The 16,359-nt window shown below is 54.8% G+C and overlaps 2 protein-coding genes across 4 annotated transcripts in view; one reads left to right on the top strand and one right to left on the bottom strand.

Annotated features, from left to right (window-relative positions):
- Nucleotides 1-16,359, bottom strand: part of COPA (COPI coat complex subunit alpha) — a 307,095-nt gene that overhangs the window by 239,776 nt on the left and 50,960 nt on the right. For 2 of the 3 annotated variants that reach the window (XM_063316563.1, XM_063316562.1), the window contains 11 exons: nucleotides 15,992-16,115; nucleotides 15,804-15,893; nucleotides 14,401-14,510; nucleotides 13,953-14,030; nucleotides 13,113-13,181; nucleotides 12,630-12,766; nucleotides 12,071-12,257; nucleotides 11,118-11,228; nucleotides 10,557-10,718; nucleotides 9,694-9,888; nucleotides 8,124-8,477 (listed from right to left, as the gene is read on the bottom strand). In XM_063316563.1, coding sequence (XP_063172633.1) covers nucleotides 8,418-8,477; nucleotides 9,694-9,888; nucleotides 10,557-10,718; nucleotides 11,118-11,228; nucleotides 12,071-12,257; nucleotides 12,630-12,766; nucleotides 13,113-13,181; nucleotides 13,953-14,030; nucleotides 14,401-14,510; nucleotides 15,804-15,893; nucleotides 15,992-16,115 — 1,323 coding nt within the window. In that variant the 3' untranslated portion in view covers nucleotides 8,124-8,417. Of the gene's footprint in view, nucleotides 1-8,123; nucleotides 8,478-9,693; nucleotides 9,889-10,556; nucleotides 10,719-11,117; nucleotides 11,229-12,070; nucleotides 12,258-12,629; nucleotides 12,767-13,112; nucleotides 13,182-13,952; nucleotides 14,031-14,400; nucleotides 14,511-15,803; nucleotides 15,894-15,991; nucleotides 16,116-16,359 lie in introns of those variants that run through there. The other variant, XR_010068808.1, reaches the window with a different exon arrangement.
- On the top strand, nucleotides 1,378-7,215 carry TMEM179B (transmembrane protein 179B). Its single transcript, XM_063316568.1, has 5 exons — nucleotides 1,378-1,507; nucleotides 2,502-2,686; nucleotides 2,788-2,922; nucleotides 5,069-5,147; nucleotides 6,943-7,215. The coding sequence occupies exons 1-5, from the start codon at nucleotides 1,409-1,411 to the stop codon at nucleotides 7,072-7,074; spliced, it is 630 nt and encodes a 209-aa protein (XP_063172638.1). The 5' UTR covers nucleotides 1,378-1,408; the 3' UTR covers nucleotides 7,075-7,215.

A 16,359-nucleotide genomic window follows, 5' to 3' on the forward strand; every position in this document is an offset into this window, starting at 1 on the left:
TTGAGCAGGGCCAGTTTCCTGTTTGAAACAGGAGAGGTTGGTCTCAGGGGAGCAATACAGTTGGCACTCCCCCCTGCCCCCCCTGGTTTGAACAGGGTGAGCAGGACCTTTGCTGGAGGTGTGGCGAAGAGCTGGGGGGGGCATCACTCTTTGAATTTCCATGGAAAGAGGAAGGGAAAGCGGAAGAGCTGGCTTTGTATTTTTTTAAGGGACCGGAAACTTGTGTTTTGCTACTGGGGAGCTTTCACCGATCATAACTGGCTTGAAGAACGCGCCCCGTCTGTTTTGAAACTGCTTTCTCTGCTGGTCCCCCCCCCCCCTTCATTCAAAACAGCAGCAGCTTTTCACCTCCCTTCCTGTTGAGAGAGGAAAGATTCCCTGGATCTAAGCTTGGATTCCCTCACCCATCGCTGAACCAGAGGAAGCCTCGAACTTTGTCTGAAATAATGACTCTGAAAGGTTTTTTGTTTTGGGGGTGGGGGAGGAGCAGTGGATGGGACAAATCCTTGATACTTTTGGAAAACACGGTCAATAAACCGTGGGGGTAATGTGGAAATGGTTTCCCCCGGCCAAAAAAAAAGTGTTTTCCCTCAATGAGTACCAAATACGGTTTTGCAAAGAGAAAGAAATCAAATTTCCTGCTGGTTAGAAAGAGTCGGGGGCGGGAGGATGGGTTGCCTGTTTGCAGGAGACGCTGCGAAGGTACGCTGGTCGGGAGTTAAGGGAGCCAGCTGGAAGAACAGGATTCCCGATGGGTTTTCCCAAGTCCCGGACCAGGGTTTCTCAGCCGTGGCTGCGTGAAGATGTCCGGACTTCAACTCCCAGAATTCCCCAGCCAGTAAAGAAATTCTGGGTTAAGTCCACCCATCTTCAGGCGGCCAAGGCTGAGACCCCCGGCCCCCGACACTCACTGAAATGCAGTTGCTCTGCAAACGAAGTGTACGGGCGTGGCCGTCTCTCGCCATTTCAGTTTTCAGCCCCTTCCGTAACAAGGGTGCCCCCCCCTTTCCTAACGCGGCAGCCTCTCCCTGCACCTGATCGCCCAGGTGTTTGCAAGCAGCCCCCCCACCCCGTCGCCTCCCCGTCTGGCCAAGCGCCTTCGGGCTGGGCGCGCCCCGCTAAGCCGCCGTCTGTCCGAGCGGGACGAGGCGCTGCGTTTCCCCTCCGACGGAGCCCTCATCCCCGGTTATCCTCCCGCAGAGCCGGTTGTTCGGCGGCCGAGCGCCGCCGAAGCCCGCCTGGCCCGCCGCCGGGTCCAGCCAGACGGGCTCCTCGCGCGGGCCCCGAAGGCGCCTCCCGGGCGCTGCCCGTCCAGGGGGCGGCTCCGGGGGCGGCTGGGCGGGCCTCGGGCCGGAGCGCTGCTGACGCGGCGGGGCGGCCCGCCCAGCGCCCAGTCCCCGCTCGGAAGATGGCGCGGCCGTCCGGGCGGCTGCTGTTCGAGCTGGCCCTGGACGCCGCCGCCTTCCTCGCCGCCCTCGCCTGCGCCTCCGCCCTCGCCGTCGCCCAGGTGAGGCCGCCCGCGCCGGCCAGCCCGGGGGGCTGCTCGGGGGCCGCCGCGCCCGCTCCGGCTCCGGCTCCCCCGCCGGGGCGCTTCGGGCGGGCGGCAGGAAGCGTCGCCACCTGCTCCAGCCGCGCGGGCGCCGCGCCCCCACCCCGTCGGACGGGGACGCTCTGCTCCCCTCCCCGGGCACGGCGAGGGCCGCCGGCCGTCGGGGGAAGTCCCAGGGCGCGGCGGCTGGTCCTGCCGGCTCCGGCCGGAGCACGAGGACTGGGGCCCCGTGACCGGGGCGAGGAGGAGCCCCTTCACCCTTCCCCGGCCGGGGAACCGCGTGGCCGGAGGCCCGGAGAGGCTGGCCGGCTGGGGGGGCTGCTGGAGAGCGGCCCGGGTGGCGGAGTTGGGTCACGACGACGACAGACCTGCAGACAGTATAAAGCTGTCTTTAAGGAGCTTCACGGGGGGGGGGGGCGGTGGAAATGCAACACACACGCACGCACACGCGTGTAGAGCAGTGTTTCTCAGCCTGGGGAACTTCAAGCTGGGTGGACTTCAACTCCCAGAATTCCCCAGCCAGTGCTGGCTGGGGAATTCTGGGAGTTGAAGTCCACCCAGCTTGAAGTTCCCCAGGCTGAGAAACACTGCTCTAGAGTGTTGTGCAAAGAAAATTGCCTTTTCTTGCTCCCAAGACAAGAAAAAGTCCCAGCCTGGTGAAGTATGTGGGTGAACAACAAGGGGAGGCGGAAAAGATTGGTTGCTCGCCCCCCAGCAAAGTCCATGACAAGCAAGTGAGAAGAGAGAGAGAACTATTCCTGCAAAAATGTTCTCAGGGAGCGTCGTCTTTGCGCGCGCAGCAGCCGCAGCCCACGGTTCTCCAGTGGGCCTTCCGCCCGGGGCTGGGGGGTGGCTCCCTTCCTCCCCCCCATGCCATCCGGTGCGTGGCAGACAATGGCCCCACTTTCCGGGGCCCGGCAGACCCGTCGCCCTTGTGCTCTCTCACTTCCAGGGGGAGTTCAGCGGCCAGTGCGTTCTCTACGGGTCGGTGAGCTACAACGGGACGCTGAGCGTTAGACGCTCCAGCCACGTGTCTCTCTGCTACTTCATTTCCATCATCTCTGCCCTGTCGGCCATCTTCGCCTTCGTCTCTCTGCTCCGCGGCATCTACAGCTGCTGCTACGGCGATGGAGGCTTGTAAGTGCGGCTGCGGGGCGGGGGCAAACTGCGGGGTGCCCGTCCTGATGATGTTTCTGCATCCCGGTCCTGATGATGTTTCTCCATCCTCCTCCTGACAGGGACCGCTTGTGGCTCAAGGGCTCCCTGGTGGCCTCCGCCATCCTCCTCTTCTTTCTTCTCGTCTCCGCCTGCGTCCTCTGCGTCGGCCTGGACGCTTTCTGTGGGTCCATTCGGCAATCCAAAGCTGCAGCAAGGCAAGAAAAATGATGCGCTAAAAGAGAGACAAGTCCACCTTTACAAAAGGCTGGGACCTCCCTGGCTGCCTTCACACAACATTGTTGAATAAACCCTCTTCCTTGGGTCAGCACGCTGAACAGTAAACAAGCAAACAGGTTGGATTTCCACAATGTGCTAAACCAAGAAAGCTAACTACGCTTTGCATGTTGTGGAAATGAATCCGGTAGGCCTTTACTTGACCGGGTTATAGGTGTTGTGAGACCATGGTGATGACATAGCAACCTAATACAGGTAGTCCTCACTTAACAACCATTCGTTTAGTGATGGTTCGGACTTACAGTGGTGTTGGAAAAACCAACTTATGACTGGTCCTCACACTACGACCATCGCAGTGTCCCCACAGTCACATGATCGCCATTTGGGTGCTTGGCAACCGGTTCACATTTATGACTGCTGCAGCATCCCATGGTCATCTTTTTCGACCTTCCTGGTTGGCTTCTGGCAAGCAAAATCAATGGGGAACTGCATGGTTCGCTTAACGACCACCACAAAAAAAGGTTGTACACTTGGGTCAGATTTACTTAATGACCGCTTCGCTTAGCAACTGAAATTCCAGTCCCAAGTCTGGTTGTTAAGCGAGGACTACCTATAGTTCAGAACCTCTGTGGGGGCTTGTTCTTACCTTTGAAGGATTTATTGGATGCAGAAAAAACATACGGCGAGAACAGACTAAATTTGATTTGGTTTAGATTTAACAAAGTACAATTAATTAAAAACAGTGAATTTGCATGTTATAATATGTTATATTTTTTACACTTTTAAATTATATTCTCCCTTCTGTCATATTAAAAATTACAATTTGGTTGCAGTTGGAAAGGGCTTTAGGAACCCCCGTCCGATGCACATATAAACCTGCGGGTCAAGTTGCTCACCATGTGACTAACAAAGAATTAGAGCAGTGTTTCTCGTCCTTGGCAGCTTGAAGAGGTGTGGACTTCAACTCCCAGAATCCCCCAGCCAGCATGGGAGTTGAAGTCCACACCTCTTCAAGCTGCCAAGGACGAGAAAGACTGAATTAGAGCCTCCTAATCAAAAACCTGCCAGGGTTTGAAAATCCAAAGGGAGGGGATTTAGAATCCAAGTGCTGATTCCCAATTCCTGAGCCAAAATGAAAGGAACATCTGAAAAACCGAGGCAGACATTTTAATTTTTTCACCACTTCATCTAGGTCACCTTTGTGCAACTTGGATGCCCTCCACGTCTATGGGCAGCTCCCAGGATTCCCTAGCAGCCTGGCTGTGGCAGAGAATTCTGGGAGTTGAAGTTCACACTTTGGAGGATGCCCAGGTTGAAGAAAGTTAGACCATTCTTCCGTAAGGATTCAGCTGCCTCGAATGCCCTCTAGAATGGAGAAATCATAGAACAGATAAATACAGTCAGGACCAGAAATACTGGAACAAGGATAACTGTTTCGGCATTTGGCCTCTGTACACCACCACACTGATGTTGAAAGGAGTGTGTGTGCGCCACCGGCTGTACCTCCTGTATGGTCAGTGCCCCACTTTTGTCAAACCCCTTGAATGACAGCTGAAAGTCCTGACTTCCCTCCCGTCTGGGTGTCTTTCCTTTCAACTTCAATGTGGTGGTGTACAGAGGCCAAATGCCAAAACAGGTATCCTTGTTCCAGTATTTCTGGTCCTGACTGTAGGCATCCTTCTTCGGGGTCGGCGAGCCTTCTTTGCACCAAAGCAGCACTAAAGGATCCCTAGATACTTTTGCCTTGCCAATTGAGCATCCTCACATGGTGACACCTCTCGTGATGTCTACTAGATTCCTTGTCCATCTTTGACTCTCTTATTTTTTTTTGGAAAAAAAAAACTTTAAGAAGGGAGAGCTGACAGAGGGTAGAGGAAGGATCAGCCTCTGGGCATCTTTATTTCTAAGAATGACTCTGGCTCCCACCAACTAAAAGAGTGGAAGATCACCCATCGATCCAAATGAGGAGCTTCTGTGGTGCACAGGACCAACCAAGGGAACAGCAGCCTTCTGGTGACTTAGTGCTTTGCTATTCCCCCGTGGCAGCCATTTTGTGAGAAGGTCTCCCCCCGCCGCCCCCCCAAGGTTTAAATCATCACTGTAAGACCCTTATTTCCTTCTCTACAGCTGCCAAGATGCTCAGCACCGTCCCTGGGTCCAACCGTATCATGCCGAAAGGTTCTATGACAACCTCTACGTGGCCCAGGTGAGTGGCTTTCTTAACTGCGCCCACGGGCTCTATCCCTTGGTTCCTCTGTGCGACTGGGCACAAAGTTCTCACCATGTCAGGAGGACCGCCAGAACGCCTCCTTGCCCAACCTTGTTTGTTTATTTAAGGAACTTACCAGGCCGCCTGTCTCACGTAGTGATCCTAGGTGGCTCATAACAACCAGTGAAAACAACAATATAAGAACAGATCACAGCATTCCCACTGTGTGGCAGCCCATCCATACCCTGGCCCCCCGACTCAGCCCCATCCTAGCCCAATGCTTGGGGGAAGAGCCAGGTCTTCATTGCCTTCTGGAAGGCTAAATGGGTACCCCCCCACCCTGCAAATTTCAGGTGGGAAACTATTTCAGGAGGCCAAGGAAGCTCCAAGAAGGCCCACCTCCAAGGTCTCACCAGATGTCTGAGGGAAGGGACCTGGAGCATGCCCACTTTATCTGAATTAATGGGATGGGAGAGACCTCACGGAGAGTTGGCTTGCCCTGTGCCGCTTTAAAGGTGATAATCAGCCTCTTGAATTGCACCAGGAAAGCAACTGGAAGCCAGTACAGGTCTCGCCACAGTAATGTAACAAGGGGGAACCATGGAGCACCCACAGCGGCACGTGCTGCTGCATTCTGGATGGTCTTCAAGGGCAGCCCCATGTGGAGTGCACTGCAGTAGTCCAGTTGGGAAGCGACTAAGGCATTAGCAGCTGTGAGCAAGGCCTCCCGGTCGAGGATTGGGTGCAGTTGGCGCACAAGAACCATCTGCAGAGGCCCCCCCGGCTGCAGCTGACACCTGCTCCCCCAGCAGGAGTCCAGGCAGACCCCCAGATTATGCAGCAGTTCTGTCCAGGGGAGGGTTACCCCGCCCAGAGTCAAAGACATCATCTCTCTTGACCCCGGAGGCCAAAACCCCACAAGGTGCTAGGCTGGCGTTGCAGTGGCCTGTGTCTCCCCACCAGGCCCGCACAGCCTGCAGGGACTGATCAGGCACCCAAACAGCATCATCTGTCCTGCACGGGGTGGAGATGTAGACTTGGAGGCCACCCGCATACTGAGGATGCCAAACTCCATGTTGCTGAATGACCTCTCCCAGGGGCTTCACCTAGATATTAAATAGGAGAGGCAAGTGACCCGAGCCCTGAGGCACCCCACCCAACGGGGCTTGGCCTCTCCTTCCCTACCAACGCTGACTGGTACCGCCCTGGAGGACCGCTGCAAAACAGTGCCCCACCTCCCAGAGTCAGGCAGTAAGATGCCATGGTTGATGGTATCAAAGCCATGGAGGGGACCAGGATGGACAGATCTTCCCCTCCTGAGCCCTCCAGAGATCACACCCAAGGGCGATCCGTGCTGTCTCAGGGCTACTACCCAGCCTGAATCTGGACCAGGAAGGGTTCAGAGAATCTACTTTATCCAGGGCCTTCCACAGCTGGGAGCCCACCATCCTCTCAAGAACATCCTGCTCATTTTAGGAGACCGGATGGAAGTGATCCAAAACCTGAGCCCTGGGCTTGGCTCTGTGGGGATGGAGCAGATCCATCAGAACTCACCTCCCTTCAGGGGGACTGGATGACTTCTAAGGCAGTCTTTCTCAACGGCAGCTTGAAGATGGGTGGACTTCAACTCTCAGAACTGAAGCAAACTCTCAGCAGAGCTGGCTGAGGAATTCTGGGAGTTGAAGTCCACCCATCTTCAAGCTGCCAACGTTGAGAAACCCTGCTCTGAGGTCTCTTCCACTTCTACCATTCTGCCTGCCTGTTCCAACCCACTTTTTTTTCCTGCATTCAGGCAGCTGCCTGGGTGAACTTCTTCTTCTGGTTCTTGATGTCGTTCCTGCTCTTTGTGGAATGCATCCGCAAAGCCCCCTACCAGGCCCTGCAGGAAGACACCCCCTCGATCGTTGGTGACCAACCCTACTGAGGATGAGGGAAGGGGGCACCAGGAGGGCCCCCTGGTTCATCCTGCAGCCCCTCACCTTCCCTTCAGGCAGCAGAGGGCAGCAGCTTCCTTGCTCTGGCAAGGTGGCAAATCTAGCTGAAGGAGTCTCCTTGCCTTGGGGTTATCCAGAACGGCATCTGGAAACGTCAGGATGCGCCTCTGGAGTCTTCTGCCTGTCCTGGACCTTCTCCCAGTCCTACCCCAGCAGCCAGGTTCTCATGGAGGTCAGCACGCTGCCCCAGCAGCCAAGGGTTCCCACAAACAGGAGACAGGCCCACAGCACACAAGGGCTAAATGTGGATCGGCTATTTTGGGACTTCAGGTTTTGTAATCGAGGGAACTGGGATTAACGTGCTGCAGCAACACGGCCTCGACTGGCAACTCTCCCCAACTGCTGCTTTTGCGCCTTGAGCCCACTCACTCTGCTTCTCTGGGGATTGTCTACATCCGGTGAGAGCACCACCATGGTGACAGCACTGAACTGGGACGGGGGGATTCCTCGGCCAAAATCCCCCGTTCTCCTATCGTGGAAATTCAGTGGTGAAATGGGGCCACTTTCTCCCAGCTTTGCTGACCCACCAGGTGGTTGGTGTGCGGAAGAAGGATGAGGAAGGGCATCTTCTGGAGGAAAACGGGTCAAAACCTGAAGCAACGGTCAACTTTACCTCATTTGGGTGTAATTAATTGGAAAAACTGGGTCTTTCCCCCGTTTGGTCAATTTGCCAAAATTGGTGCAGCTGTGCACGCAGATAGAATCTCTCTGAAGCAAGCAAATACACTCTTTTCCTTAACTAATTTCTCTTTATTAAGTCAAGAAGAAACAAGGCTGAAGGGGGGGGCGGAGGGGGAAGAGAAAAACAATAAAGATGGAGAAGCAGTGGGGTTTTCAGCCCATTAAGCATACAAAACGAGCCGTCCCAAAACAAGCCTTCAATCCCTTCCTAGACCCAACCTGCGGAGTTTCGTCCAGCCTTGAGCCCAGCAAGCATCTACAGCGGTGTTTCTCAGCTTCGGCAGCTTGAAGATGGGTGGCTGGGGAATTCTGGGAGTTGAAGTCCACCCGTCTTCAAGCTGCCAAGGCTGAGAAACGCTGCTCTAGAGGAACTGGGCTAAACTGGAAAGTGGTAGAACTGCTTCAATATTTTGATTCTCCTGGAACAACAGCTTGAAGGTGGGAGGCGGCAGCTCGGCCAAGTTGCTTTCCAACGAACGGCACTGGTTCCCATCTGAAATGCTGCAGGAGATGTGAAGAGCAAGTGCTTGGGGGGGGGGTCACTGGACCCTGCCCAAGATGGAAAGGGCGGGGGGCACAAGAGTGGGCCACCTCAGCGGAATTGCAGAGGGCTGATTCTTAAGCCGATGACATCTTTGCCAATTTCCGTCACCTGCATTTGAAGGAGGTATAATTAGTGCCCCCCCAATTTAAAATCCCCCCTTTCAAAGCAGATTTCCCAACCCTCTCATCTTCTCTAGGTCCCAACTGCACGTAACTTTGGGTGTAAATCTTCAGCCTCCCTACAAGATGGACAACCGTAAAGACACTGTTGACTTGGTTCACCCCAAGCTGTATCTTGAGTTGCTTAGTTCTAGCTTAGTGTGACTGAGAAGTCTGCCAACTGTGGTGTCCTGAGCACTGATGGCGAGCAGGAGGGGGCCCCTCTCCAGGGGGGAAAAGGCAGGCGTAGTACTGAGGAGTTGAGCAGCCATTCAAAGAGAGACAGAACAGACCCGCCTTAACCTTTGGGGTTTATCTGTCTGGGTTTTCCCCACGCTTCTTCAGCTTGTTAGGATTCTGTTTAATGTAGCAGTAATAAACACTAGAGACCTCCTCCTCGTCTCAGCGTGGTTCCTGGCTGTTAGGACATGTGGTTCGGCAGCATGTATGTCTCTGAAGTTAGCCTATGGCTCAAGCCAGGTGTGCCACCAAACGGGGGGTTTCAGCCGAGAGTTCACAGGACAGCTGCTAATCTCTACCTTGGGTGGGTGGACTGAAGACCCCGAGCAGCAGAAGAGTGTTACAGGAATGCAAGCTGCTGATTTGTTCACAAGAGCAGACTGCCTGCGTGTTCAAGGCACAAGAAGATAGAGGGCGGAGAGAATCTCTTCCACCCAGTGGTAATTTAGGCCACCCAGTGGAACTCATTACAATATTCGCTTGTGGTATAAGCCAGAATAGATGGCTTGCATGCTGGTATTAAACCAGATTGTGCTTTAGTGTGATGTGTGCAGCTGCGGGATTTTTTCCCCCCCTGAAATAAGCAAAAGGTACAGCAGAGTCTGAAACTGTAGGGTGGACCGTGCCATTGCTGACTGTGGGCGAAGGCCACGGGTTGCAAATGGAACGTGAGCACAGCGGGGAGCTTGCTGAACAGCCAGTCCCTTTCCCAGTGTGCTTGTTTTTAAATTGTAACAGTTCAAGATGAAGAATATTTTTAAAAGGCAAATTCTTCCACACCTATGGAACCATCCTACCAGGCCTGAACTGGCTTGGCCCAAACCTCGTACCTACCAAGGCTGGGTGGATGTTCTTGCTCTCCGAGCCCAGAGACCCTGAGGGATGAATTTAGGCCCGGTGGGATGGAAGTAAGAGCTCCAACTTACGGTTGTGACTCTGCAGATCTGACCGCGGAACTCCGGACAGTAGCAGGCCCCGCTGAGCGGGCATTTTTCCACTGGCTTGCCCCGGTAGATGGGCCGGAAGGAGGCGGCACAGATGTCGAACGGGTTGTGCATGTCGTAGTTGAGCTGGTGGGCATCGCTGGGGTTCTTCTCACAGGCCGTCAGGATCTTGCGGGTCTGGAAGAGCAGGGAGGGGGGCAGGACGTGAAAAGGGGGGCTCTGAGATCTGAAGTGCCGTTTTCTCTGGGGGACTTTGGACAGGAAAGGGGACTGGCTGCTCTGCTCCCATTCGCTCTCCAGGCAAATGCGGTCTCCCAGCGTGTGGGTTTCCAGCCTGCTGTTCCACGGGCTCCCCCCAGGGTGGGCTGGGGAGACTGAAAAGGGGACCTGAAACACTGTGCGACCCCCCATTGCCTGGAAGCACCCTTCTTGCGCTGCCCCTTTAAGGCCTTAGCGCCCTTTTGGAAAAAAGCTGGCTTCGATCAAAGGGAACACGGGGAGGTGAAGATGATTCCCGCTTCCCCTATTCTACCTTTGCAATCGCTCCACTCAATAGCATGAGATTGTGGCCAGAATTAAGAGTGTCCTTTTGCATCCCAGATTCGACACTAACATCTGCACGGCTACTTTCCTCCCTGGATTAGTGAGCTGGGGGATGCTTCTGGCAGAGTCAAATTCATGCCCCAGCTCAGCGGGTATCAGTATCTCCCCATGATCTGCCGTCAAGGAAAAGGCGAACCTTCCACGCACAAATGTCCTCCCAGGGGTTGAGAAAAGCCCCCGAGGGGCTTCCCACTTGTGCTCGGAGACCCCTGTAAGCCTCTCTTTGGTCCTCCCTTCCCCACCTGCTGGGCCACTTCGGGCTTGGGGCCAAGCTCCAGGAGGCGGCGGGCGAAGGTGGCAGCCGTCTTGAAGTTCTTGAGCTTGAAGAAGAGGTTGAGGGCCGTGCGAAGGACCAGGATCATGTGGACGGGCTGCAGGTTGGAGTGCGTGAAGTAGGCAGCCATCTGTAGGGGACAACGCACGTTCAGAGAGGGTCCTGCTTGGAGTGGAGACGCTGCAGGACGGACGGGGGCTCAGAAGTGGAGCACCTGGGGCCCGGGGTCGGCAGCCAGCGTCTGCCGTTCTGTGATTTCGGACCCTGGCCGGGAAGAGGCGCACCTTTGGAGCATGACAGCCCCTGAATCCTCCGAGGCATTGGGAGGCTCGACCTCTCCTGCCCTGGGACTGCCAACGGAGGGCAAGGAATGCTCCCCCCACCCCAAGGGGCAATGCAGCATCACACTGCCACTTCTCAACCTCTAACCCAGTGTTTCTCAGCCATGGCCCCTTGAAGATGGGTGGACTTCAACTCCCAGAATTGAAGGTCCCAAACCCCACGTTGCCAGCACCGAGAGCCATCCGACCTCACAGATGCGCTTCTGCTCCTCCAGGGACTCTTTCGGCAGCTTCTTCCTTTCGAGTTCCATGGACAGCCCCACGATGTACTCCCGGCAGATGGCCATCAGCTGCTGGGCCTGCGGGGGCAAGAGAGCCTTCAACCCTGAAGCACGGCAAAGCAAAGCAAGCTTGCAGAAGCGGGGGCTGCTGTCTCGGGGGGCTGCGAGATTCCGGCAGGGGGGAGGAACTCTGCCTTGGGGTGGAATTTTGTGGCCACAGGCAGGATGGTTGCAACCATTTTAATGGTTCCAGCAATCAAGTCTGTCTCGGCTCTGGTTTGCTTGGCACGCAATCTGGAGGTCGTAATGGAATGTCGTGGGTGCCAAACTTCTGCCGCCTCCTGGTTGGCACTGCAACCCCTCTCTATTGGCCTTGCTACTGGGCGCTCTTGAAGGGCAAGACCTTTGAAAGACCCCCAGGCTGCGGAAGATTTACACCATCTGGTAAGCCTGGCCTCCTTGCTGGAGAGCACAAGCCCTCACTTTACAGGTAGTCCCCGCTTAATGACATTTGGGACCAGAATTTCGGTTGCTAAGTGAAGCTGTCGTTAAATGAATCTGACCTGGTTTTATCTTTTTTGTGGCGGTTGTTAAGTGAATCACATGGCTGTTAAGCGAACCACATGGTCATTAAGCAAATCACACAGTCCCCCACTGAAAGTTGAAAATGGTGATCACATGACCACGGGAGGCTGCGATGGCTGTAAATGTGAACCGGTTGCCAAGGGCCCAAATCGCAATCATGTGACTATGGGGACGCTGCAATGGTCCTAAGTGCGAGCACCAGTCACAAGTCAGGTTTTTCAGCCCTGTCATAAGTGCAAACCGTCGCTAAATAAATGGTCATTAAGCGAGGACTACCTCTACTCCAATAGAAAGAGCAAGTGGGTGCACGGCTGGAGAAAGGGAACAATGCGCACCTCAGCAATCTCCTGCTTGTTGTCCACCACCAGCAGCGGCACGCTGAGGAGGACGGAGCGGAACTTCTCCACGGCCTCCTCAAATTTGCCAGACGTGGTGAGCTGGTAGCACAGCTGCAGGCGCTGAATCAGGTCGTTCAGCTTCAGGCCGACAGCCGGGACAGCGTTTTTCAACCCAGCGTCCTTCCTGGAGTTTGCGGGAAGGGGACATCACAAAGGAAATTGTGAGCGTTGACCCGCTGCAGAAGCCGGAAGGTTCGAAAGTGGCTGGAACAATCCCAGTCCTTAAATTCTCCTAGTAGCAGGGTCCGATTTCTAAGCCTGCCCTCTCAAACTTAACCAGCTGAAACGCAAGAGGCCCTGCTCCATTTTAGCCTCGTCTCCCTTGCCACACAGACCCAGATTCCAAACCCAGAAAAACTGGGTGTCCGTTTCTAAGCACTGGGGGAAAGGAAGGGCATATCCAAAGCCAGATCGCTCGCAAAACTGCAAGACCGGGCCCTGCAGCCACACGCCCCCCAGAACACAATGGCAACCGGGCTCTTGGCCTGCCACGTACCAGTTGCGGTGAGGATATCCATACATGGATGGCAGGCTGGGCAAAGCCTGGTATGTCGTCCGGCCCCGGGCATAGGTCTGCAGGAAGAGCTGCTTGTAGGGGGCAAATGTGACCACTCCCACCTGGTCATGGAGGAGCTGCGGAGAAAAGAGGCAGCAGTATCACTGGTGCAGCTCAAGCTGCCTCGCCAAGAGTCCCCTCCAGCCTCCCAGCCTCTAGAGCAGTGTTTCTCAGCCTTGGCCACTTTAAGAAGTGGGGACTTCAACTCCCAGAATCCCCCATCTTAAAGTGGCCAAGGTTGAAAAACCCTGCCATGGAGTATACTAAAGGAGCTCAACTGGTTTAGACAATGGCCCAGTTCTTGCCTCAAAATTTCTGCAATAAAGACAGCACCCATTTACCCACCTATAAATATCAGCACACGGTACAAGCCCAAAACGGACAACGTTTGCCCAGTGTGCATAAATGCACTAGGAAACCTACCCTCATGGCTGTCTCGAAAGAGCCGGCCAGGATGTGATCCACGGGCAGTTGCGAATTGTTACACCAGACCTAAAGGAGAAGCAGAATGGCACACGGTTCAGCAAAATGGGAGAGATGTCCTACAGGTAGTCCTCCCTTAACGACCATAATTGGGCCCAGAATTTTGGTTGCTAAGCAAAGCAGTCCAACCCAATTTCCACAGTCTTGCTTGCGGTGATCATTAAGAGAATCACTATGGGCATTAAGCGAATCACATGGTCATCAAACAAATCACGCGGTTCCCCACTGATTTTGCTTGCCAGAAGCCAGCTGGGAAGGTCAAAAATGGGGATTGTGTGACCGTGGGACACTGCGACAGTCATAAATGCAAACCAGTTGCCAAGTGCCCAAATCGTAATCGCGTGACCACGGGGACGCTGCAACAGTTTTAAGTGTGAGGACCAGTCGTACATCACGTTATTCCCAGCGCTGTTGTCTGAACCATCATTAAACGAATGGTTGTTAAGCGAGGATTACCTGTAAGGTTGCTAAGCAATCTTAAGCTGCAGGATTGAGGCTCGGAGGGAAAGATAAAGCCCTGCCCCGCTTCCCCCACTCGTGCGCTAAAGAATGTGACTGAAACCTTTTAAAGCTCCTAAACAAGCCAGCAGCTGCCTGAACCCGCTGGAGGAACCCAAAGGGGTCCGAGAAATACAAGCAGCCTTCAAGCCTCAACCCGAAACAGGATCTCCCCCCGCAATGCCCAACTGCCCCCAGCCGCTTTGGCAGTTTCTCAGCAGCACCTGCTGCCCCTGCCACCTGTTTCGGTGGCTCTGTGGCTCTGTGCCACCGCTCTCTCACCTGCGCAGGGCTGGTGCCTTTGGTGGGGGGCACGAAGAATCCGTCTTCCGCTTCTCCCGTGGGGCCAGCGGGGATATCCTGGCAGAAAGGGAGGAAGCCAGTGAGAAAACAGAGCTAGAATGAGGGGACCCTGTTGCCCCTACCACAGCAATGCCCACCCTCCTATCAACAAGCAAGCCCCAGCACGCACGCGCACAGACGCACCCCCCCTTGCAAACGTAGGACATGTCCGTTAAGCTTCCCGCCATGTCCTCCTGCCCCCTTTCCCGGCCCTTTCCTGTCCGGGCCTGTGGGGAAGATGGGGACTGTAGTCTGCACCCGTCTGGAAAGCGGCAGGGGAGGAAAGCCTGATGAGACAGGATGTTTCCAAAACAGCCCGCCATGACCACCGGCACATGGGGCCGCGGGAAAGGGCAGCCCCTACGTAATGCAACCTGGGCCAATTTACCAGTTCCGGAGGAAGATCCAGGTCCTCCTCAATTTCCCAGCCACCTCCTTCCTCCTGGCCTTTGGCCAAGCCGTCCTCTCCGAAGCCTTCTCCAGCATCGACGAAGCCATCTGGACGGAAGGGGAAAGGAACCTTTGAGGCAAGGGGCAAAAGGCACACACGCAAACACGCACACACAATCAAGACAGCACAAAAGCAGGGGGCAGCTGCCTTGCACCATTAGGGGAAAACCACTCAAAAGCCGCTTCGTGTACTTACAGGTAGTCCTTGCTTAACAACTGCAACTGGGACCAGAATTTTGGTTGCTAAGCCAAGTGGTCATCAAGTGATCTGACCTGTTTTTAGCGGCTGTTAAGTGAATCACCATGGCTGATCAGCAAACCACGTGGTCGTTAAGTGAACCATGTGGTTCCCCATTGATTTTGCTTGCGGGAAGCTGGCCGGGAAGGTCGAAAACAGCGATCACGTGGCCGCAGGACGCTGCAAGGGTTGTAATTGCGAACCAGTTGCCGAGCGCCTGAATCGTGATCTCGTGACCGCGGGGACACTGTGATTTTTTCAGCACTGCCGTTAAGTCCGAATGGTCACAACACGGATGGTTGTTAAGCGAGGACTACCTGTCTTAAGCTTCTATCCAGTCTTTCCTTCAGGAGCTCACTCAGGATGGTTTACATTGTTGAAAAAATGATTTTCCCCCCCTCATTTCTAATAACCTCCACCCAATGAGTTGGATTGGACTTAGCGCAACTGACCCAAATCCACCCAGTGAGCTTCCACGGCTAAGCGGGGACATGAACCTAGATCCCCCCATAACCATTATACCCCACAGGTTACAATATTGATACCATTATTGAACACACACTCATAAGTAGCCAACTTTTGAGCTCCCCCAAGTTCTCATTCACAGGTTAATCTTGATGTTAACAATCCCCCCACCCCCCAAATAAAGGGCATCATGGATAAGGCTGTATCTCTGCAGTTGAACAGATTTTCAGGCTACACTAAAGGGCGGTGGACAAATCTGGACTGTTTCTCCTTTGGAAAATAATAAAGTCAGCCGCTTAAAAAGAACTAGACAGTCTAAAGCAGCGTTTCTCAACCTCAGCAACTTTAAGCTGTGTGGACTTCAGCTCCCAGAATTCTCCCAGAAGGCCGGCTGGGGAATTCTGAGAGTTGAAGTCCACACGTCTTGACGTTGCTGAGGTTGAGAAACGCTGGTCTAAACGTTCCAATGGAAAGACGGATGAAAGACAGAGCAATTAACAAACAGCAACTGGTACAAGAAGAAACGCATTTTGCACATGTCCAGGTGCCCAGTTCAAGTTTTGGTGCGGTGCCAATCATGGCAGGAGTTTCTGGTTCCAGATAATGCACCCTTCCTGGGGTTTGACCGTCACGCTCACCCTCATCCAGCTGCAGTTCAGCATCTTCTCCCCAGCCTTCGGTGCCCACGGTGTCGATGTCGATGTCAGCTGCCAAGGCGCCCCCTTTGCCTGTGGGGAGGGACAAGCCGTCAAACGCTGCTGCTGCAGCCACACCCATGAGCTGCTCATGACCCACAAGAATTGGGACCGGGGGCCAGACTCCTGACCTTTGCTGGCGATGGTGCCCTCGAAGAAGCCCTTGGAGACGGTGAGCAGGGGCCAGTTGGTGTCCAAGGGCATGATGGGTGCAGGTGGCTGGAGCAGGCGGGCGTTGGGGTCAATCTCTGGGATCTGAAGGATGAAGGAACATGAGAACTTTCAGAGCTCCTGGTGGAGACCCGTGGCCATCTGTGCAACCTGTCCCCCACCCCACCCCACCCCACCCCAGGCCTCCTGAAGGAGCTAATGGGGAGTGCGGCCCGAGGGCCAGGCTCAGCTCAGACTCAGCCAAACGCTGGATCGGTCAGGCTGCCAGCTTCTTTTGCTGTTGATTGGCTTGAATGCCCGTGGGCAGAGAGACAGGCTACCCAACAAG

This window comes from Candoia aspera, chromosome 17, assembly GCF_035149785.1.
Source record: "Candoia aspera isolate rCanAsp1 chromosome 17, rCanAsp1.hap2, whole genome shotgun sequence".
Taxonomy (NCBI): domain Eukaryota; kingdom Metazoa; phylum Chordata; class Lepidosauria; order Squamata; family Boidae; genus Candoia; species Candoia aspera.